The sequence below is a fragment of the Coturnix japonica genome, chromosome 2 (assembly GCF_001577835.2).
Source record: "Coturnix japonica isolate 7356 chromosome 2, Coturnix japonica 2.1, whole genome shotgun sequence".
Classification (NCBI taxonomy): Eukaryota; Metazoa; Chordata; class Aves; order Galliformes; family Phasianidae; genus Coturnix; species Coturnix japonica.
Window position 1 is genome coordinate 112,531,245 of NC_029517.1, and position 24,398 is coordinate 112,555,642.

Consider the following 24,398-nt stretch of genomic DNA (forward strand, 5'->3'; position numbering starts at 1 on the left):
GCAGCGCTGAGCTCTGCTCTGTGCGACAGCGACAGGGCCCGAGGGAACAGCATGGAGCTGTGCCAGGGGAGGGTGGATGGGGGTGAGGGACAGGGTCTGCACCAGAGGGTGGTGGGCATGGAACGGGCTGCACAGGGCAGTGGGCACGGCCCAGAGTGCTGGAGTTCAAGAAGCACCTGGGCAGTGCTCTCAGACTCGCAATATGGCATGGGTTGAAAGAGACCTTACAGACCCTCTACTCACAATTCCCAGAAACAGTGGTTTGATTGTGGGTGGCCCTGTGTGGAGCCGGGAGTTGGACTCAAGAGTTCTTGTGGGTCCCTTCCAAATCAGGCTATTCTGTGACACTATCTCCTTCATATTTCCTTGGACACTGAGCCACACACCATGAAGAAGCAGGATCTGTAAGCCTGTCCTCTCCAGCACATCTGGCATGCAATGATTTCTTCTAGAGTGAGGCAGAGGCAGCCACACTCAGGATATGATGGGATACAGTAGATGGGTAAGGAGAAAGTTTTGGGGTCAGTATGGGGAAAGGGAGGTTATAGCCTGTGTGCCTGAGCTGTGCAGGCTGCATAAGGGGTGCGTGGAGGTGTCAGACAAATGAGTTAATACCTCAGAGCCTACCCCTGACAGTTTTGTTAATTCCAGTAATGTGAAAGAGGAAGAGAATTTCTGTGTGACTGGAACACAGCATTGAGTGATTGTGACAGCAAGTCCAGAACCAGCCCAAGAGCCGGGCACAGTCACGTTGTTCACACACAGCTTCTTCATCAGGAAGTTCAAGACTGGTGTGTCTGCTGTAATCATACTCAGTGGACCCTGGACTGCATGTGAACTAGTTGTAGGCTCTCAGAAAGACTGCCATCTGAAAATCTGGCTTCTTTTATCCCCATTAAGAAAATCTTCTGCCTCAAATAGGCTTGCTTAATTATCCCAAAAAGAGACAGAGGAGTTTTTAGCTTTCTTTATTTGAATAAAGGGAGAGTACAAGGGGCATTTCCCCTGTAGAGGCTCTCAAAGTATCAGGGGACATGGCCCCTCTTTTATCCCTGTACCAGTCACTTGAGAGCCCTTTCCCCATTGGCTACGGTACCTGAGTACCTGAGGTTCACATTCTTAGTACACCTCAGACATGCACCCTCCACCCCTCCCACTGTTTATTCTTTATTGTTTTTTCTTAATACCCCTGTTTATTTCTTTTGTTTATACATACTTCATAATTTGGATTCAGACTTTGTTGTTTTGCTCAACTAGAGTTATCTTCATATCCTGTTCAATGAAGGCCGTCACTCTGTGCTGTCAAGCAAACAAAATTTGCACACAACTGCTAAGCTAGCATCTCCAGCCACATACCTGCAAATAAGTTTGTTTAATCAGTTGTTCTCAAATCTTATATCAAGGATATATTATTTCATCTCACTCCACGACTGTGCCAGTACGCTGTGTATTCCTTACCCCTTCATAAGCAGTTCCAAAGAGATTTTTCAGCTTTCTCACTGCTAGGAAGAATGGTGTTGATGTTTCAGAACGCTGTTCTTGCTGACAATAAGAGCTTTCTGCTGAGCTATAATAGCTCGTTGGCAGCCTTTTGACGTGTATATTGCTTTAGTAGTAACCTAGGACAAACTATTTTGCACTTGTTATCATTAGATCTCATATACCGTTTTAGCTCCTATTGTAAGTCTCTGTATTCATTTATTAATTTTCACTCTGATGAATATCTGGTGTTATTACACTCATAGAGTATCCTAAGTTTGAAGTGACCCACAAGGACCATTGAGTCAAACTCCTGGCTCCACATGGGACCAGCCAAAATTCAAACCCCATGTCTGACAGCATTGTCCAAATACTTATTAAAATCCAGCAGCCGTGTCCAATGACTGCCCTGGGGAGCTTGTTCCATGCCTACCACCCTCTTGAAAAGAGCCTTTACCTAATATTCAATCTGGTTATTTTTCACTCTCTTTACTATATACAATATACTCTCTTTTATATATGTCATTTGCAGCATCTGGACACCTTCTGATCTTGGTGATACGTTGCTATACTTCAGAAAGAACCTTTCATAAATAGTCTGTACTTGTTCCGATCTAAACGTATCTATGTATAATGTGGAGAAAGTCCAACCATAGCTTAGTCCTGCATGTGTTGCTACCCCATTGACACACTGACCAGCCACGGAGTTCGTTGAACTTCATGTTCTTCTTCCACACCTTGCGTTAACGTGGTTGGTGGGGTTTCTTGACATGCACTGTGTGCTGTGCTCTGCCCTGTATGAGCTTCATTAACTTAGTAAAGTTAACTAAAGTTCTGATTTCAATGAGTCAACACACATATTAACCTTTGTTTGTCATTCAGACTCTTGGAACTAACACCAGTCAGGATTCAGTGGTGCTTTTTCAGACAGGATTAGTTATAACTGTTCCAGTTGTAGATGAAGCTTGTGCCAGCTAAAGCAGTAAGATGCTTGATGGAAGGAGGAAGGGGGTGGAGGCAGGGAATAGGAGAAAGCAGAGGGGTTGGCAGAGGTGAAGCTATGCTGTTAGCTGCATCAAGGCAATGGTATAAATGAAAAGGTCTTTAGAAATAATTGTAGCCGCCTTGTTTCCAGTGCAGAGCAGTAATGGCAGTGTAAGCAAGAAACCAAAGGATATCACAGCCTTTTCAGGCAGATGCACTTCCCTCTGTTGCTCTCTAAGTAAATATGTATTTGTGTGGCAATAACACAGAATTGCTATTTTAAGTCAGCACAGGAGAGAATCCTCACAGCAGAAGGACTAGTCACAGACTGCAGGGCTGCAAAAGCGAATGAGAAAAACATTATAAAGGAAGTATTTTTCACTACTTTACATTATCCACCCCATTTACTTAAAAATGTAGGATAAGGACAACCCTCTTTTTCAAAAGAACTAGAATTTGTGTCCACAGAAGAAAAGTTTATGTTTTTTTTTCCATGCAGGCTGTGTGCTTTCTTATTGCTCAGTGCTCATTTCTGTGCTGTAAATCTGGGGAAATGCAAAGTAATCAGCAGGGCCAGGCCAGTCATAATTTGGAAAGAATCAGTGTACAAATTGCTTTATGTTTCAGTATGGAACTTCTACAGAACAAAAGCAAAGGACTGCAACCAACTCGATAGCATGAAGAGAAGGCAAATGCCGGACTGACAGTAGTGCAGAAGAAAACCAGTTCACTGCCTAAACTAAGAAACATAATAAATTCAAACTTGGATTTCAGAGTGAAAGTAATTATGTATTCTTGAAAATAGGGTTGCAGACTTGCTTTCTAGGCTATCATCTGTTAATACTGCTCTGGCAGGAGCAAAAAAACTAAAGATACTAGAGGCCCTGAGTAAAATATGACACACAGCCGCTCTCTTCCAGCATAGAATAGCATGCCTGCAAAATAGCTGTTGCCAAAATGTTTCTTGATGCATTAGGATGTATGGAACCAGAAATTTGAAGGGTGCCTGAAATTTTGCAATTGTTCCATTCAAACTGAAAGAGCTGTCATGGATTAATAACTGTTCTTCATAGATAAAAATGACTTGAAGGCTATTTATTAAAAAAAAAAAAAATAGGCAGAGACAACACAACCGTTTCTACGTAAACATTAACAGTGGGCCTGTCTCAATCTATCATGGAAAGCATGTTTTTACAAGATGTTTCTTTAAAAGGAAGAAATAGGAGGAGCACTGACTTACGATTGAAAGGTTTGGGATGTTTGTGTTTTTCCTTTGGGTCTTTGTGGCTTACAGAATGGAACACGCAACACGATGCAGCGCTCCTGCTTGTTTTCCAGTTGGGAGACTGAGGCTGACTGAAGGAATATCTGTGTTTGAATACAGTCGTTTTCCATCTGGATTCTGATAAAATCCTGTTACGTGGTGCTTCAACTCAGTCCGGGGACTGAAGACTGTAGATGTGCTGCATGAGCTCCTCCTAAATGCCCTTTGGCACCTGACAAATTTATGCCTTACTATTGGTCTTGTTCTTCATAGGGAAACAGAAATTTCAGGTTAGTGCTCTTGCATTTATTAACTTCTTCATCTGTCCAGAATTGTTTATTTTCTAAATGTTTACTTGTTTTGGCAGATATTGTGCTGTACGTCGTACTGATCTTTGTCCAAAGTACTTCAAAGGAAGGACAATATATTGTTTAGAAGACACAGGTTAATACAGTGGGTAAGTTGTCTCATTCTTTGCTTAGTTTTTTATCTTTTTTAAAAGCATGTTTAATTAAAATAAGATCTTAAGACCACGTCAGCTTCATTGTGTATGATCATTATGTCAGAAATTATTTGAAAAGTCAATTGAAATACAGTCACGGTTAGGAAAGTAATTGAGTTGATAATTATTCCGTAGTGAATAGACTAGTAGAAACAATAGGAAAGTCCGCAGATTAACATTGCTGTTTGAAAGGAAAAAATACCTCTCCTCTGAAAATCCTTCTGCTGTGCCAAATACTGCCACAGGAATAAATGTATTCTTTGTGCAGTGTTAGTAACAAGTCTTATCGTGCCTTTTTAAGTTAACGAGGAGTTAGCCTTCACTCGTTAATCTCTGGAAGATTGATCTCGTCTTCAGTGTAGGTGGATAGAGGTTTTTCTGGTTTATTGTTTGTAGTTTTTAACCTTCCTTTTGTCTTATTTCAATCACAACTTTCTAAAGAATAGAGAGCAGCTGGTAAGAAAGCTGTCTGCTTCTGGCTGCTAATGACCTCAGTTGGGTTTGTTTGGAGAAAAAGCATTCCAGGAGAGTCTGAGCTTCCTTCTTGAGAGCTCTCATTGATTTTAGTATTCGTGTAATGCTGTAATAAATATAGCAGCTAAAGTCAAGGCTAATCCAAGTGTGATAGGTTATTTGTATTACCATTAACTACACTGTCCTGTGAGCGTTTTTTGAAGCAGCAGCTAGTCACTATTAAGCTACAGTAACCTCTCTGCTAAAGGAAGAAAGCATATCACCTGCTCTCTGGTAAGCTGCTGGCTTGGTCTTTTTAATGCCTTAGCTTTGGACTACAGTAGCTGCCCTCTGAAATATCCTCCATGACTTGCTTTGGGGTGGGGACAGAGTTCAGGGGATGGAGCAGACCCCTTGTCCATGAAAACCAGCCTGCGAGTGGCGCATGTTAAGTATATAACATTTATCAAAACATTTTTGTAAGCATAAAATTTAAAAAGCAAAAGGAAAGGTGATGTTTCCTATTGAGTGGAATATATTCCTTAGAGGAGATCAAATTGATTTTTCTTCTTTCAAATTTTTATTTTATGCTCTATCTTCCTAAAGCATTACCCTGTTTTGTTTGCTTGACCTCCTCTCGCAATGGAAATGTTTAACAGTATTATTTGCCATGAATGCTCCCTTTAAGATATCTTGAAGCCTGTGCTCAGCAACAGTATTTTGAAGTTTGATTTACGAGTTTTAGCCATGTTGGAAACTGTTGTCATTTGACTTCATTCTCCAGCAAGTATTAATATAAAGAGATATCATTGTTGGTTACTGCTTTTATTTTATCTTATTTTTTTCTATGTACTACATGCATGAAAAAAAAATATATAGCCAAAGTGTTCTAGAAGAAGATGACTCACAATTTTTAAAATGACTTTATACACATGTATTGGATTCTAATGCAAACAGAATATTCTAGACTTTGTTTTAAAATGTCTTAAGTGGCATCTTTAACATCATTTTCTAACTACAGTTAGAAACCCTTTTTAATATCACAGAATCACAGAATGACCCGGGTTGGAAGGGACCTCAAGGATCATGTAGTTCCAACCCCCCTGCCTGGCAGGGCCACCAAACATACACATTTACTAGATCAGGTTGCCCAGGGCCCCGTCCAACCTGGCCTTGAACACCTCCAAGGACGGGGCATCCACAACCTCCCTGGGCAGCCTGTTCCAGGGCCTAACCACTCTCCTAGTAAAGAAGTATCATCTCGTTTTAATTTGCTGTATTTGTAGATATCATAGCTGACTTCTGTTGTTAAGAAATTATTTGGCAGTAGACAACAATCAGTGTAGGTAAAAAACTATTGAACTGTTTGAAATAGCATTAAAGATGTTATTTCAAGTAAATGCCCTCAGTTTACAAGGGAGTCTGTTGGAGGGAACTATGGTATCAGATCCTCTGAGTTGTTAACTAGTTATTTACTGTTTCTTGACCTAAAAGCTTGGAATTTTCAAGCACCCTAACGGAGATATGCAGTTTATTCCCATGGGAAGCCTCTGTGAGCACTTTTTAAGATGTCATGTTTCTATAACCCCAGACCAAGTATTGCTTAATCATTTGGCAAAGGTAAATTACTTTCTGAAGAAGGAAGCAATCACTCATTAGGCTGTAGATTCCTCAGAGATGGGAACTGTTTGAGAAAACCCTGCCCTGACAAACCAGCCCTGCACTAATTTGTGGAAGAACTATCTTTGATTCTGCTTTGGTTTTCGACTATTAGCAAGCAGTTCTTTTTCTTCACTTTTACACAGTACTTCTAGTGGTCACTTCACCAAATTAAATAAATAAATAAATAAATAAATAATTTAAAAAATTAAAAAATACTACAAAAACAATTATCTTTTGAGAATTACCTGTATACGGTGGTGTTTTCCTTCTTTCCTTCTCGGCTGACCATCTACAAGTCCTCTTCTGTTGCTCTGCTTCTGTTATACGGAGTGGATTTTGTGCTCACATTTTTTTCACGGGGGTTGTGGAATCTTTCCAAAGCCTCTTGGACGTTGCCCTGATCTACCTGCTCTGGGTGCCCCTGCTTGAGCAGATGGCTCCAGAGGTCTCTGCCAACCTCAGCCATCCTGGAGTTCTGTGATTCTGTACATACAGCTGGGAGGTAAAGAGAACATTGCATATAATTCAGGGCCATTATGCCTATCTGTTATCTCAAGACCTTTTGCTTTTTCTCCAAGAGGAGGACTTTTTCCAGTTTGTTGAGAAAGCCCCTGTGAAAGAATGGGACCTGTATGAAAGCAGGGTTCTGGAGTTATGCAGCGTAGTTTATTTGCCAACACAAGGCACAGGCAAGTGTTGGCAACTGTTTCATTTAGCGTACTAGCACACCGACATGTTGATACCCATCTGAAAGCCACTTGCAGAGGGAAGCAGCTCTTTCTACATATTGTAGTCTATGGGAGCCCATCGAGTCCAGGCTTCCCTTTGTGCCAGGAAGCCTTTATGTCCTGCTCTTCAAACGCAAGAGTAACTGAAATATTTGTATGCAACGTTTTTGATGCCATAAAGTTTTTTTTTATTTCAACAAGGTTGTCCTTTACATACTTGACTGTGCTGAAGTAGAATGCTGGAATACAAAGAACCTGCCTTTTCCAATTACTATGTACATTCCTTCTATTAATAGAATCATGGAATCATAGAAGCATAGAATGGCCTGGGTTGAAAAGAACCACATTGATCATCAAGTTTCAACCCCCTTGATATGTGCAGGGTCGCCAACCACCAGGCCAGGCTGCCCAGAGCCACATCCAGCCTGGCCTTGAATGCCTCCAGGGACGGGGCATCCACAACCTCCTTGAGCAACCTGTTCCAGTGCATCACCACCCTCTGTGTGAAAAACTTCCTCCTAATATCTAACCTAAACCTCCCCTGTCTCTGTTTAATACCATTCCCCCTTGTCCTATCACTGTCCACTTTCATAAACAGCTGTTCCAATTCCTGTTTACATGTTCCCTTTGAGTACTAGAAGGCCACAATGAGGTCTCCCCAGAGCCTTCTTTTCTCCAAGGTAAACAAGCCCAGTTCCCCGAACCTTTCCTCAGAGGAGAGGTGCTCCTGCCCTGTGATCCTCTTTAGTAGCCTTCCTCTGGACGTGCTCTGAGAGCTCCTTCCTGTCCTGGGAGCACCAGGCTTGGATTCAGTACTCCAGATGGGGCCTCACAAGAGCTGAGTAGAGGGGGACAATCACCTCCCTCTTCCAGCTGGCCAACCCTTTTTAACACAGCCCAGAACACAGTTGGCCTTCTCAGATGCAAGCACACACTGCTGGCTCACGTCCAGCTGCTTGTCCACCAGGACTGTCAAGTCCTTCTCCTCAGGACTGTTCTCAAGTAGAATTTTGCCCAGTTTGTATAAATACCTGGGATTGCACCGACTCAAGTGCAGCGCCCTGCGTTTGGCTTAATTAAACCTTCTTGTTATCTTTCACATCCCTTGCCAAGTTCAGCTCCATTTGCACCTTGGCTTTCCTAATCTTATTTCTGCACACATGGACAACAGCTCTGTATTCCTCCAAGGCTACACAACCCTGTTTCCACTTCCTGTACATTTACCTCTTTTCCCTCAGTTTAAGCTGCAGGTCTTTGCACAACCATTATGGTTGCCTGCCTTCCCTGCTCAACTTCTACTGGGGGAAGGAGAGCTATTGTGCTCTCAGAAGGGTGTCCTTAGGGAGCTGCTAGCACTGTTCTGTACCCATGTTCTCAGGAATCTATTCTGATTCCCTGTCTCCTGAAGGATCTACTGTAAAGTTTTGTTGCCTATTATGACAGTTTTCCAACTGAAATTGTCCACCCATTCTAAGCATTCAGCTTGTTATATCTATGATGTTTGTCCCCAGTATGCAAGACCTCACAAACATTAACTTGTAGTGGCTTTATCTTGGATTATATATACCCTTGAAATGTGACCTACAGGGATGCCCAAGTGACAATGAACCAGTCATGCCTGACCAGTGAGTCTTCTTAACTTATGCTTTTCTGCGTACCAGTTCAAAGGCAGAAGCAGTGAGAACATGATGCACAAGAGTGGGTCAGGGTTGGTAGTATTAGACCATGGTAGTAGACCACTGCATCTCCTCAAAATGCTTTTGTTCTTCTCTGGACTATTACAGGAATATGTGACAGAAGATAGACTCCTAGTTATTCCAGTTTTCTTTGGAAGACATTGATGAAAACTGATGAGACCTAATTAAAACTTTAATTAAGGAAGACATAGTCTTGAATGAAGAAATAAATAACTTCCATATTGTGACCACACTGAATAACAGCAGTGTGCTATCAGAGCTAGCAGGAGTACTGAGACAGAGTAGGGCAAAAGCAAAGCTGCTTAGGAATGTTTTGTCCTCAGGAAGCTACTTTCTTGCAGAACTTCAGCTAATATAAATTGGGTTGTAGAGTAAATTTACACCTAATTAATTATGGAAATTGTATTTCTTATCCTTTGATTCTCAAGACTGTACCCATTTGTGGACATAATTCAGTGTCTGGTTAAACATTTTGCTGATCCGGCATTTCTTAATGAACAGAAGTTTGAACTGTTTCTTCATCCAATGTATTTTCTTTCCAAGTGTTTTTATCCACAGTCACTGATTTATGAAAGAAATTTTTATCTGCACAGCTTTGGTTACACATTTTCAGTGATCTGAAATAATCTTTTGCTAACACAAGAGGGAAGAAGAAAAATATGCAAAACATTGTTACCCAAAAGAAAAATAACGTAATGTTTAACTAAACATAAAAATAATTTAATATTAAACTAAATATCAAAGTTCAGGTTTTATATCATGCACATGAGTTACGTGCACTAGTGACAGCCTATCAATTGCATTATGTGTGCTGCTTTACAGGAAAATAACTTGATCTCATTTATCAATGAGACTTCATTTCGGGGAAGCAGATAGTCACTGGTTTTGATCATCTATTTGCATAGCTTCAAGCTCATATCATCTAAGGAACAGCTGCATTTTAAATTCTTGCTCCCTTTGGGTTGTACCAGCATTTGTGCTTTCTAGCTCAGACCCGGAGCTCTGAATGACCCAGGAAAGAAAAAAGAAAACAAAAGAAAACAAAACAAAAAACCTAGATCCGGCACAAAAAGCACAAGTTGATTTAAAACCAACTCTGCTGCCTAAATAGTTGTTTATGGGAGATAAATGCTGAAATTCTGTGTGCATCTGTCCCAGTGGGATATTTAGGCAGCTGGGGTCACGGGAAGAGGTTTCTACCAATGTCTCATGTAGCCATGGGGAGCAGAAAATAAGCAAGCTTTATTTATTTAGTTAGTTAGTTATTTACTTATAAGAAGTTCCTGCCTGTGTCTCTGCACCCCATATAAATAATAGCTTATTTATTTATTTATTTATTTATTTATTTATTTATTTATTTTCCTTTCACCCAAATGGCAAAATGACTTCTTTTCCTCCTTCTTTTCACACTATCAGAAAATGTGTGCCAGTGGTAACAAACTGGGAATGCTTATCAGGATTTTAAGGGAGATCCTTGACTGATGGATTGGAGACTCGAAATTCCTTCCACAGGCCAAGGTGATATTTTTCATTACTCAGGGTTCAAAGTGAAAAGTAAAAGGAGTCACCCATGTGTGAGGAGAAGGTCAGCATAAGGTGCGATAAACAGTCAAGCTTGAACACCTATAGCATAAACTAATATTTAACTTTATTCCAGTGTTCCTGCGCTGCTTCCGTGGTTAGAGAAGTGCATTTGGGATGAATAAAAGAGTTTGACTTTTAAAGACAGTTTGATACCTTTTAATCTTTAATCCACATCAGACCTCATTAGTTACTTGATCAACCAGGAGACTGAGTTGCACCAAAAAAATAAGTGGTAAACATTATTATGAATTATTCAGAGCTTCTAAAACGGCCATTCTTTACAAAGGAAAAGAAGCATCTCTGGAAGTTTAGAATTTTGTTTTTAATGGCCATCAGTCCACATTTTAACAACGTACATTTGGGATCAAATGTTTTTGGCCAGCATTGTGCAGACAAGTTTTGTTCAACACACGCACAAAAAAAACATTGCTTTAGCTCTTATGATTTTGAGGAAGTTTTCTTTGGAAGCCCTTTGGAGCGGGTGGATGGAGGGAAAGGAAGGAGAGATGCATTTCTCTTGAGACAGGTGTAAAAAAGGCATTGTTCTAAGCGAGCATTGGTATGAGTAAGCCTGACCCAAGGAAAGGTGTAGTCAGGAGGCATCACTGCATCCAAGGCTGCAATATTTTCTTTTGCTGCCCTTTGCCATCTCAGCCCCAAGGAATGATGTGTACACAGGGTTGATTTATCTGTGTGACCACACAGCTGCATTGTTTTTCCCAGTTCCTGCTGCACTTGGATCTTGCCCTGCAAGTGCTGGTGTTGGTCTCCCATGTATGAAAATGTTTTAGGAATAGGGTGTTCAAAATGCAATCCCTATGCATGCGAGTGGCTTTCACCCAAAATTCAAGATGCGTTATTCTCTGTAGCCATAAATTGATCTCTTTTTCTTTATGCTCATGTTAACATTAGCCACCTGAAGGTGGAAGTTTTGAGTATCTTTCTCTTTTTTTGTGTGTGTTCCTCCATAGATAATTTTCATTTGGACGTGATCTGATAAAGTAAATAAAGAATAATGAAACAAATTTCTTCCTGACATGGCTGCAAATTTTAGGGAGAGGTATGCCTGTATGGGAAGAGTCTATCAGAGTATATCTTTCTTTCCTAAGATTACTTTAGAAACAGAATGAGGATTTTGTTATTTAAGATAAATAACAAAAGTGAAGTCAGGGTTCAAATTTAGGAATGTGAAATAAATAAAGGATATTTCAGGATTAATAACTATGGACAATGACCTCTCCTTTACCCATTAAAAAGGTAGACAAGAGTGAAAGTTAGGGCTGTCCACTTCTGTGTGGTTCATGGACTACAAGAGGAAAGCAGGCAAAATAATTATTCTTTGTACCGTTTGTGCCTTGTACACTGATTATCTCACTGATGTCTGTGATGCTACATGCTTTACGAAAGTTGTCTCCTCTTGTTTTCAGGTAATACTATTTGAAGATGCCAACGTCCTGGCAAATATGCTGCAAGAAAAAATCCAGACCTAAGAATGGAAATGCCGAAATGGATGATATGGAAGACACAAGTGAAAAAATGCAGATGAAAAAAGAAATTACGTTACTAAATGGAGTTTCTTTAATTGTAGGAAATATGATTGGCTCTGGGATCTTCGTATCTCCCAGAGGCGTTTTAATGTACAGTGCTTCCTATGGACTCTCTCTCATCATCTGGGCTCTTGGCGGAATGTTTTCTCTGTTTGGAGCTTTATGTTATGCTGAGTTGGGAACATGCATTGTCAAATCCGGAGCTAGTTATGCCTACATCCTGGAAGCATTTGGTGCCTTTGTGGCCTTCATTAGACTGTGGTCTTCTTTGCTAATTATTGAACCAACAACTCAGGCAGTGATAGCAATCACATTTGCTAACTATATTGTTCAGCCGATTTTTCCTCATTGTGAGCCTCCATACGATGCAGTCAGATTGATTGCAGCTGCTTGTATTTGTAAGTAAAGTTCTGATTATTAGAAATTAATCTGTGATTGTAGGTGCCCAGACAAGTTTTTCAAAGTTTTTATTCCTTCACCTACTGTGAAAATACATATTTCCACCCTTGAATACGTTCTTAGGAATTCATATGCTTTTGTCCAGATGTCTTTTGTTTAAGGCTGAGATTATTAGAGGGAACAAGATAATTCCATCAGTTTGAGGGAAACTGTGACTGCTGATTTAAAATATCCTTGTGAATTTTGGGTCCAGTTTACTATTACCATTTGGACTGTGTCTTCTTCCCTGTTTCTTGCAAATCATGTAGAATGAATAAAACTTACAAAGCTTAAATGAAATTAAAATTACAGTGCCTTTCTGGTGATGAGTGATAGGACTCGAGGGAAAGGCATGGAATTATGTCAGGGAGTGTCAGGTTGCATATTAGGATAACGTTCATCACTGAATCGGTGGTTGGACCCTGGAACAGGGTTGCCAGGGCCGTGGTCACAGCCCCAATCTGTTGGAGTTCAGGAAGTGTTTGGACAATTCTTTTAGACATGGGGTTTCATTTTGGGTGATCCTTTGAGGAGCCAGGGATGATCATTGTGGATCTCTTCCTGCTGAGGGTATTATAGCTCTGTCCTCCAGTAAATGGACTTAACTCAATTTTTTTTCCATAAAATTTTGTCAAGATGGATTGCGTTCCTTTCAGGCTTTGCTATAATGTGATCTTTTAGAAACAAATTGTATAACTCAACAAAGTCTTGCAGAAGGATGAGTATTTTTAAGTTATTGTAGTATATGCTGCTAATTCTGAGAAGATGTTCTCTCTGTAACTCTGATCCCGCCAGCATGCTATAGAGGAAGTTTACTTCTGAAGAGGGGTCAGTGTTATAACTTGAGGCCATTACGACCACTCCAACCAGTGGTCCAGTCAAAAAAAAAACAACAACTAACCCTATTCCAAAAGGCTTTATCATCTGAAAGCCTCCACTTGCATAGGAAAGCAGTTATTTATTAGAGCAAAATTAATTTCCCAAGTTTCTAGGTGCATCTCGTGAAGTGCTAATACTTGGGAGAAGCAATCTTCGCATGCTGATTTGTCGTTAAGACTTTGCTTTTTTAGTTATTCGTGCTGTAGTCTTTGTGTGACTAATCTATGGTGTGATCTAGTACCTCTGACTTTCTATGAGCTGATGCATAAGGTGTGGTTGGCAGCTGTTGCTTTCTCATTTAGAAAATTAGCTGCTTTGCCACTGAACAGGCTTATAACCAGTGCCTTAAGTACCAGCTCAGACTGCTGGGAAATGACAGTTTACTATGTTAACTGCAATAAGTAATTTGGCTCATTAATAGCTTGACAAGGTTAAGGAGCAATGGATTTAATTGATGCTTCACCAACACAGGGCAGAGAATGTATCTACATATTTAGTAGTATTTACCAGGATTCCCATGGCAAGATGCTGTAGCCTTTAACTACATATAATGCATCACATTTTCTGTACATGTGCAATAAACATATCCTTTGCAATATTTCAAAAAGCCCTTTACAACACTGCAAGTAACTCATGAATATTCAGTATTAAAAATTTCAGTCAATACTTGTATCATTTTTAAGAAATACTGCTGGAATTCCACCCCTTACTGATATATACTACTGTGCTATTTTTTCATACCAGAACAAAACCAAAGTCCTGTCCTTATTGCACAACACTGGTATATTAACAGTGGGCGCAAATCAGGTCCTGATTCTGTAAATAGTTAGGTGCGTCATCACTTTCACAGCTGGCAGGGCACCCAGTCAAATATGTAGAGCTGCTCGTGACAGAGATGACAAAAGTCCTGTGAGTGTCTGCAGTTGGATGGGAATTTCCTCCCTACAAGGTTTTGATTTTAAACAGTTACAAAATCCTTTTTCTTTCTTTCGAAACTGTAGTGCAGATGATAGGCAGGTCAGAGAAACAGAAGAATAGAGCATAAAGACTTGCTGGAGAAGAAATAGCCCACACTGTTCAGCGCTTGAGGCAACTAACTGCCCATGCTGCATTTAATTGCTGTATCAGGCAGCTGGACATCATACCTGATGCCAAATGTGCATTTCTCTCTTAAATAAGGAACTACCACGGAGATGAGCTGCCCACAATGCTGTTCATGTGCTCAAAGAGCAGGAGGCGTGCTTGCAGAGCACACAGCATTAAAGGTACCAGTGCTCCTCACAGACTCCATCTGCTCATCAGGTTTAACTTGTTTGACAAAGCTGAATTCAAAAAGCATGGCAGAGGGAGGGAAGGAGAATGAGTTGAATCCACTCAGTCTCTGCAACCAGCTAGTTTGCTGTTTCCAGTAGACTCTGTCAAAATCAATGCTTGAGAAAACTCTGTAAGTACTTCTGTAGCCTTCGGGTCTGCATTTGAAGCATGGACGGCAGAGCTCCAGTCCATGAGCACAGCAACAGCATGCTGAGCTGGCTCAATTCAGGGTCCTGCAAAGAGCATCCTTGGTTCAGGAGCTGTCCTTACTCTGTACATAGACAAGGGTTTGGATTGGTGTGGAGAACAGTGCAAACAAAGAATATAAAGGAATTATATGTTCTGCATGTGCACAACTTGCATGTGAGCAACTCAGCTGACTCTAAGGAAATTTAAAGCTTTAAAGGTTATTTGAAAAGGGCGGGAGTCACCCTAGAATTCAAAATCTGGTGTTTTCTTCGTGCCTTCATTGTCATGGAATATGAATGTCAGTATCATCCAGAGTGAATACGGCTTTCAGTTCATCTTAATATATCTAGGTGGTCCTGAAATGTTGGAAATTGATTCTATTGTATTGCTTGGCACAGGGGCGGTATTGGAAGGATACATTTCAAATATGTGTTATCAAACATATGGTGCTTCTCCCATGCATGTTATTTTTCTCTTCAGGTTCCTTAACATTTGTTAATTGTGTTAATGTGAAATGGGGAACTCGTGTGCAAGATATTTTCACATATGCAAAACTTATGGCCCTTGTCGTGGTGATCTCTGTTGGCCTTTACAAAATTGGTAAAGGTAAGAATATTTTTTACTTACTTGTATTCTTAAAAATGAAGTGCATATTAATTTCAAATTCGATGCAGGAAGATTGAACTCCATTAGACTTGCATGTGAAATATTATTTCTTCTGAAAAAGTTATCTGTCACAGGAAGATGAGTGGATTTTTATGGCTTACTAAGCACTGGTTGTTTAATTATTCTTTCATTCTTGCTGCAGCAGACCAACACACACCAAGATCCACATTGCTCAGGCTTTATAGTAGATAGCAGTAGAATTCATAGAAGCATAGAATGGCCTAGGATGAAAAGGAGCACAATGATCATCAAGTTTCAATCCCACTGCTATGTGCAGGGTCACCAACCACCAGAGCAGGATGCCCAGAGCCACATCCAGCCTGGCCTTGAATGCCTCCAGGGATGGGGCATCCACAACCTCCTTGAGCAACCTGTTCCAGTGCGTCACCACCCTCTGTGTGAAAAACTTCCTCCTAATATCTAACTTAAACCTCCCCTGTCTCTGTTTAAAACCATTCCCTCTTGTCCTATCACTATCCATCCATGTAAACAGCTGTTCCCCCTCCTGTTTATACACTCAGACAGGAGGAGGAACAACTGTTAACATCAGTTTGATCTTAGCTAGATTAGAGTTAGTCCCAGTGTCTCTGGCACTTGCTAGGAAAAATTAATAGCATGTCGGTACAATTAACAGCATGAAAAAGCAAAATGCTGCACCTTCTCCTGGAGCTGAACAGCATATCAGAAATGCAGGGAAGGAGGAACTTGCTTTTCAGCTGTGTGAAAGAGATGCTGTTAGTGGTGAGAGGGCTTGCTAATTGCTACAAACAGGAGACAATACTGTAACACTGCATTCCTGTGAATCACTGTGTTATGGTAAGGCATCACAGAATGGATGAGACATCTTTTATCAGTGGTAGCCAGACTGAACTGTATATACCCGAAAGCTAGATACTCCGCTCTGTTACTTAGTAATTATGGTTTCTTTTTTGTTTAACCATATCACTGTATGTCATTTGCCATTGATTTGATCAAATCTAAGCAAAACTGAACAAATGAACATAGTCTTAAGGTTGATTTATTTACATTGCTACCTGGGTCAGGAGGACAAAGGCAAAGAGGAAGCCTTCTTGCAAGGAACAGAAAATGCTGAGGGTTTTTACTGGTGGCAAAGGTCTCATTTCTAATTTGTATGAATAGAACAAAGTGCTTAAACACAGAAAAGGCTGGCAGGAAGAATGATTAAGACTTCTGGAGGAAGTTGTGATCAGGTCAGTGCACTCTTTTAAACTCAGCTTCTGTTTCAGTGCAAAGAACAGCTGTCATATTTTAGCCCTGCTGTGCTCCTGATGTGCTGAAGTGCGGCACTTCTTTTAAAATGCTGTGAATATATCTGATTTGGAGCAGGCGCTCTCTAGTTAGAAAGCTTTTTTTGGTCCTATTGGATATTTTCCTTTTTTTGTTACTCTTTCCTACAGTTTTCTTCAGCTATGTCCTCCAAGTGTGTTTTGATCTTGCAGCTTCACCTTCCCAAATTCTAGCAGTCTATGGAGAAAAAGATTCTGTTATGAATGTGAAAGGCTGACGTTTACTGTTCTTCAAAGACTGAATTGCTTTTGTGGTATCATTGTATTTCTTAGTCTAACCACAAAATGAAGTTGCTTGATTTTATAGCAAATACTTTACTTTCTTCCCTAATAGAGGTTTTGGTGTGTTTCTGTCTTCCTTAATGCCTAAACCCACTTCCATTCATGTTAGATAGTTCACTTTCCTTCTGCAAATTCAAGCAGGCCTTTCTTCCTCTTTTCAAGGCTGCGAAGAAGGCCTACATGGTTTCATGAACAGTTCTTCCTTTTTGCAGTGTTCTGCAGTTTCTTGTCTCAATTGTTTGAACCAGAGAATTTAGAAGGGGAGTTTTTTCTATGTCTTCTCTTAATTTTGGTGAACAACCATCCCACTGAGACTTGGTCTTGAGAATTTCTCACTCCATTGATCACTGGTTCATCTGGTGACAATACAGATAGGAGAGGATGGAATATGAGACAGATTCAGGAAGTGAAATTGAGTTTCTCAGCTGTCTCTGCCTGGCTCATAGCGCTCAGCACTTCACCCTCTGTTGGTAGGATAGGGATTGGTGCCAGGGAATGAGGAAGCTGTGAGGACTGGTGGGATTTCCCAAGTGACATCCAAATAGCAAACATGGGAAAATGTGCTGTCAGTGTAACTGAATGACAGCTGACTGAAACTCTCTTATTTGTCAAGTGAAAATTTAACTTCTAAGAATAGTGATGAAACCTGGATGAAATAGTTTTCATTTTGGGGGGAGGGGAACAGATGAGCATTTCATGTAGTGCCCTGGGTCTTTGTCTTTGATATGTAACAGGTAATTGTACCTGCCGTTTGTACAGGAGAAACGGAAAACCTCAGAGCTCCCTTTGAGGGCTCAGCAACAGACCCGGGGATGATTGCGCTGGCTCTGTACTCAGCCCTCTTTTCCTACGCGGGGTGGGATACCCTGAATTACGTCACTGAGGAGATGAAGAACCCCGAGAGGTAAATGCACATTCTGCATTCAAACCATTGGAAAGTGTCCTGGTAAGACAGGACACTGTCCTTTCTGATTAGAAATTAATCTAACCATTTTCTCTACAAAAACACTTATTTCCAAAAGAACTAGTAAGCAAGACCTCCTTTCTCATCAATTGTATCACATTAATAATTTTCCTCCAGATATGTGTTTTATACCTTACACTTTGGACCAGACTTTGTAGAAGAAGAGCAAATCCTTGCTGCAAGTGTGAGTCCACCTAAGCTTTCTAAAATTCCCTACTTCTTCTCAGTCATACAGAACAATTATTTCCCATGACTGTTTTTGCCACCAGTAGAGTAAGACTGTCAAGTTTAAGACTGTTTTATCTTGTGGTCTTCAGTGTTATTGCTTATGGGCAAAGTGTTTCATTTTGCTCGAGGCAAAAGGTTAAATGAGAAATAAAAAGAAGTGCACAGTAGTGCTGGATGTGCCATCCCCTCCTCTTTGAAGGGATGTCCACCCTGTGGGAGTGGTGTGCTTCACCTGCTCAGATGATACAAGTCCACCTTGTCTTGCGACATGCACGGGTTATGAGTCAGGAAAAATGCTACAATCACGAAAATGCCTAAGCATGCATTTAATGTTGATTAAGTGCTCTCTTAATCTGCTTTATATTAAAGGCAGTTTTTAAAGGATACAGGTACAAATGTACAGTTTTTCTCTAAAGCTTTTGACAAAGCCATAAGAAGCCAACTAAGCTGATTATTTAATTGTTTCACATGTCGCTGGACTTTTATTTCTTAATCCCATGATTACAAAACGTTGGATTATAAAAAGTGACAGATATATCCATTTGCAAATGTTTGAATTTAGGGACAGTATTTTATTTAAATCTGCAGAACGTGAACTAATTTTGCCATTTCCCTTTTGCAGGAATTTACCTCTTTCTATTGCAATTTCCATGCCAATTGTGACTGTTATTTACTTGCTGACTAATATAGCGTACTACGTAGTGCTGGACATGTCAGCGCTCCTCACAAGTGATGCAGTGGCGGTGGTAAGTTACATAAAATGACAAAACCAAAAGTTACTGCCTGGAAGTAGCTTCTAAATTCTTCTACTGTGGATGAATCTCAGGTAACACACATACTGGCAATACAACAGAAATATTTCTGTGCTGAAGATGTTTGCTTTGTTTTAAACCTTGTTTTCGTTTAAGAATACCACAGTGTTAGAAGGTGCATTTAAAGATCGTACCCAATAAATCTGCTCTTGTAAAATCCTCTTGTATACTCTGTAAATCCTTCACCTCACAGTATTTCACTATGGATGCTTTCATTAGAGCCAAACAGAGAAACAACTATGGAAAACCTAAAGTGCAATCATAAATAATGGATAAATGCAATTAGGATTTGTTAGAACACCATATTAAAATAAAATTTCATCTATAATTTCATTGGTTTCAGCTTAATTTTTTTCTTAATCTTTTTTTAATGCATCTGTCATTTTTATTTTTATGTTGATTATTTATTTATTAATTTATTTCTAGACCAGTTTCTGGTTTCCCAAGTCATTACCAGTGTCAGAGGAAAGCAGTGGCTATGGCACTAATATTGGGCTAGGGTGTTTTCATGAGGGCTTCCCAGAATTGTCCATATTTTTAATGTAATGGCCTCACTATTGTTTTCTTTCTTGCATTACAGACGTTTGGCACTGAAACGCTTAGTTATGCTAAGTGGATAATTCCTATAGCTGTGGCCATGTCTTGCTATAGTGGGTTAAACTCATCAATAATTGCAGCATCTAGGTATGAAATATATGATTTATTTGAAGTAATAAAAAAGGAATCAGTTGTCATTAATCTGCATTCTTCACTACCGCACTGTAAAAAGGACACTGTTAATTTCTGTGTGCTAAATTGTTCATTTATGCTGGAAGGACAATTATGATATAAACTATAGGCACTGGAGAACAGAGCGGCATTTACAATATGCTGATAAACTAATTAATTCTGTCTTTGTTAGAAAGCAATGAGATATCTCGTGGCTAACTGTATGGTTGTTAGAGGGGGCTTTTTTATTGTGTTTTTTTTTTAGGCTTTTCTATGTTGGAGCCAGAGAAGGACACCTCCCTGATAGTCTGAGCTTGATTCATGTAAAGTGTTTCACACCAGTCCCTGCTCTTCTCTTTAATGTAAGTGAATGCCCAGCACTATGCCTGGCACAATTAGCTAGGGATGCAAGCACAGGGAGCGTTACATCTCCCTAATAAACACTGCTCCCCAGCTTTCCTGCACCGAGGACATCTTCCTCAAATGGTCAGGATTTCCAAAGCTGATTTTATTTGGTGGTTTTTCTTCAGTGGAAAGAGAATGACCTGATTCTTTTATGTGCTCTCTGACAGTAAAAGTAGTCAGAATGAGAAACAGAAGCTTAGAAAATGGCTGTGTAACATGTAGATAAGAGTTAAATTTTAATATGTGTTTTCAGTGTCCATTGGAGAAGAATATAACAGGAAGAGCTCTCTGACCCTCCTATAGGCCAGTTTGCTAGGGCTCTAGTTATGAGTGTTAAAGCATTTAAATTTAAAATCATAATGTTGGATGACTGTAGTTGTTATTACTATCTTCTGCTCTCACAATATAAATAAATCCCATGACACAAAAGCAAGAGAGCATAGGATACAGTCTTCATGCAAATGATTTCAATAAATAATGCATAAATCTCATAGATTAAAATACAGGGTACACACAAGCAAAGAAAGTGGAAAGAGGGAGGTGATTGTACCCCCCTGCTCACCCATTTGTGAGGCCCCATCGGCAGTACTGCTTCCAGGCCTGGGGCCCCCAGTACAGGAAGGATGTGGAGCTCTTGGAGTGGGTCCAGAGGAAGGTCACTAAGATGATCAGAGGGCTGGAGCACCTCTCCTGTGAGGATAGGTTGAGGGAACTGGGATTGTTTACCTTGGAGAAGAGAAGGCTCTCACAGTGAGGGGAGACCTCATTGTGGCCTTCCTCTACTTGAAGGGAGCAAATCAACAGGAGGGAGAACGGCTGTTTACATGTGCTATTAGCAACAGGACAAGGGGGAATGATTTTATACTGTGACAGGGAGGTTTAGGTTACATATTAGGAAGAAGTTTTTCATACAGAGAGTGGTGACACACTGGAACAGGTTGCCCAAGGAGGCTGTGGATGCCCCATCCCTGCAGGCATTCAAGGCCAGGCTGGATGTGGCTCTGGGCAGCCTCGTCTGGTGGTTGGTGACCCTGCACAGAGCAGGGGGTTGAAACTGGATGATCATTGTGGTCCTTTTCAACCCAGGCCATTCTATGATTCTATGAATCATTCATAAGCATTTCTTTGAACTTGTGTTTCATTTGGTGTCCTGCCTTGCCATGTGTTACATAAGAAGTATGAGCAGAGTACCGAGTCCTGTTGTGCATCAGATAATGTTCTGGTAAATATCATCTCATTATGGATACTCCCTTAATACAGCCCCATCCTCCTTTTTCCCGGTGGTTGCATACTTCTGTTTCTCATGTTTGTTAAAGCAGCCATTAAATTCGTTACATTTTAGATCTTATTTTATCCTTTCCATGCAGAATATACAGCACACCTGTGTAACACAGAATTTACTCTTATGAGTGTATTCTGAGCACCTCCAAAAGAGAAACAAAATTAAAAGCGAGGTTTCAAACTGAAGCTGATCAGAGCAGTTGGCCCAGCCAAGACTGGGCTGCTCATCTGTCCTACTTAGGAGCATTTTCTGTGATGCTGAAATGCAGCTTCACAAAGGCAAGACCTCTTCAGCCAGGCCTGGAGCTGTCACTGTTATATTTGAGGAGGAAACCATCAGATTTCATACAATGCCTTTGTGGATTTTTTAGTCTTAATTATATCCTTCCTGTACAGACCTGATCTCCAGCCAAATATCTCTGAAACTGGGCTTTTTATAATTTTGCTACTTGTTTTCTTTTTAATATGATATTTATTTATTTTCCCATTAAAATGCTTTTCTTTTTTATCTCTAGGGTTTAATGACTTTGCTTTATCTCCTCGTGGAAGATGTTTTCCTCCTCATTAATTACTACTGCTTCAACTACTGGCTCTTTGTGGGCCTGTCTATTGCAGGACTAATATATTTGAGATACACTCAGCCACGTAGACCACGGCCTATTAAAGTAAGTGAGAGGAAATAAGATAGTATACAAGTTTATGTTACACATAAGCCCAAAACTGTAACATTACCAGTTGTGTTACAGGCTATTCATTTCAGCCATAGAAATCCTGTTAGCATAGAAGGTAAGAAATGAAGGAGCAAAACCTATTTCAGTTTACACAAGAACATCTGTATAAGTGCTCTTTCTGTGAGCTTGAAATGATACTTTCAATTTCTTTTTCCTTTCATTAAAATTTAAGTTTTTTTTTTTCTCTCTCTCTCTCTCTCACCCTCCTCCCCATAATAAATGAGACTAAATAAATCACTGGGGTTCTCAGTCAGTTCTTAGTCCTTTTAGTTTTGTTCACAGAGGATTCCGATATGTGATGGGGCCTCCAGGGAGATTCACTCTGTTCAAACTTAGACAGCATAAGAAATTCATCACAAATCTCTCCAAAGACCATAAATGCTCAAAATTCTGCTCATGTACAAGTTCAAAAGCTTGAATAATCAAATCTAGAGATTCAGCCTTCCTTATGCACAATGGTCATATGCGGTGAAATGCAAGCTTAAAACTGGCAATAGAAGAGCATCTGTTGATAGCAAAGCGAAGGAGCCAGCAGAGAAATGAAGCACACATACAGTTCATTTCTAGCTTTAATCCAATGATTGTATAGAATGCAGGAATAGAAGCCCGGAGCTTCCCTCAGGCACAGAAAGCTACATGCTCTTATTTAACTGTGCTCCCTTGGCTCCATGACCTGGAGAATCATAGAATTTCTCAGGTTGGAAAAAACCTCAAAGATCATCAAGTCCAACCGCAGCCTAACCATAGTACCCTAACTCTAACAACTCTTCACTAAATCATATCTCTAATTCTATGATTCTATGATCAACTGAAGCTACCTACCAAAAGCATACTGCCTTTAGCCATTCAAAAGGTAATACACAGTACTTACTAGTCATATAGTCAATAATTATGTTTTTATTATTGACCCATCTCATTTTAATCTACAAAGTTTGACATTCCAATGGAATATTTACTGCTTCTTTTAATAAACGTTTAATTTTCTTCTTTTCTCCACAGCTTAATCTCTTCTTCCCTATCATATACTGTTTATGTTCCCTTTTCCTGGTCATAGTCCCTCTTTACAGTGACACAATCAATTCCCTTATTGGCATTGGCATTGCCCTCTCAGGCATTCCTGCATACTATTTAGGAGTCTATCTGCCAGTTGAAAAAAGGCCTAAATGGCTACAGTGGCTCTCTGGTAAGTAATGCTATCTTTTCATAGTCATAGCACCAATGTTTTGAATGCCTGATCAGAAGAAAGTATAACTCTTCCTACATTATTTTACCCCTATGATGTTTTCCTGTGCTACATACAGCATATCACATCAATTGCTTCATCACGTGGTTCTGACAACAAAGGCACACATACCTGTACAAAACAGTCCAATATGTGGATGTAATATGGCCATCCAATACCTGTGGTATTAAGCCATTTCAGCATATTGGGTTATTATAAACTGTAGGATTGTGAAGAATAAATGCATGCAGCTTAGTATGTCAGAAGGAAGGAATACCAGAAGACCACTACTTCATTTCCTGATTGAGAACTGGGATATCCAAGTTAGAGGAGCCCATTTATTTTCCTAAACAATGAAGCAATGAATGATCGGCCTGAAGGCCAGTTTCTACTTCTCAAGTTCAGGCAATCTTGAAAATCAAAATTTTAGTATTTTTATTGTTTGACCTCAGATATCAATCTGATAATTAAATGAAAATATTGATCAGGAGAGACTTTATTTTTAATTATTGATTTCCTTTTGCCTCTATCTATTCATTATGCTCTCCTAATAGTGCTTTCAAATGTCTCAAAAGTCCATACATTTGTCAAAGATATAACTTTTACTCTGTATTGCAGTTACAACGACCAAATACATTCAGCTGCTCTTCTACTGTGCTCTGTCAGACCTGGACATAGACATGGAACCTACAAAAGCTAAAGGCAAATAGGGTTGCCTTGACATTGGGAATTGCACTTGACACATCCTGTCTGGAACAATTTTTATAACCTGAAGTTCCCTCCATATCCTCAGATACACTAAAGCATCAGCCACTCTACTTTGCACCAGTTTGATGTCTGTTAATTTCTGCTTCATAAACCACTTGCCAGCCTCTGTTTTACAGGATTTTTTTAAACTGTTGGTTAACAGGTACTGAACAGCACTTTGAAACTATAAAGCATGGTACAAGCGCTTATCAGTAGGCAATTATTGGGTTCACTAGAACAGGCTGCCCAGGGAGGTGGTGGAGTCTTCGTCTCTGGAGATATTTAAGACCCGCCTGGACGCCTACCTGTGTGACGTGGTGTAGGG

The 24,398-nt window shown here is 40.1% G+C and overlaps 1 protein-coding gene across 3 annotated transcripts; it reads left to right on the plus strand.

The window, feature by feature from the left end:
• The first annotated feature begins 2,939 nt into the window (after positions 1–2,939).
• Positions 2,940–24,398, plus strand: LOC107310369 (Y+L amino acid transporter 2-like). Of its 3 annotated transcripts, XM_015855930.2 has the most exons (11): positions 2,940–4,017; positions 4,095–4,184; positions 11,781–12,298; positions 15,201–15,326; positions 17,735–17,879; positions 18,790–18,913; positions 19,560–19,663; positions 19,953–20,049; positions 21,889–22,038; positions 23,104–23,287; positions 23,945–24,398. In XM_015855930.2, the coding sequence occupies exons 3-11, from the start codon at positions 11,797–11,799 to the stop codon at positions 24,034–24,036; spliced, it is 1,524 nt and encodes a 507-aa protein (XP_015711416.1). In that variant the 5' UTR covers positions 2,940–4,017; positions 4,095–4,184; positions 11,781–11,796; the 3' UTR covers positions 24,037–24,398. The 3 variants fall into 3 exon arrangements, with proteins under 3 accessions (XP_015711416.1, XP_032298682.1, XP_015711417.1); XM_032442791.1 differs by lacking the exon at positions 2,940–4,017 and having other exon boundaries at positions 4,063–4,184; XM_015855931.2 differs by lacking the exons at positions 2,940–4,017; positions 4,095–4,184 and adding an exon at positions 4,899–4,976.

Coding starts and splice junctions, on each gene's coding strand:
- LOC107310369 (XM_015855930.2), top strand. CDS start 11,797: ATGCCAACGTCCTGGCAAATATGCTGCAAGAAAAAATCCAGACCTAAG. Junction 15,327..17,734: donor CCTTTACAAAATTGGTAAAG/GTAAGAATATTT, acceptor CCGTTTGTACAG/GAGAAACGGAAAACCTCAGA. Junction 18,914..19,559: donor CAAGTGATGCAGTGGCGGTG/GTAAGTTACATA, acceptor CTTGCATTACAG/ACGTTTGGCACTGAAACGCT.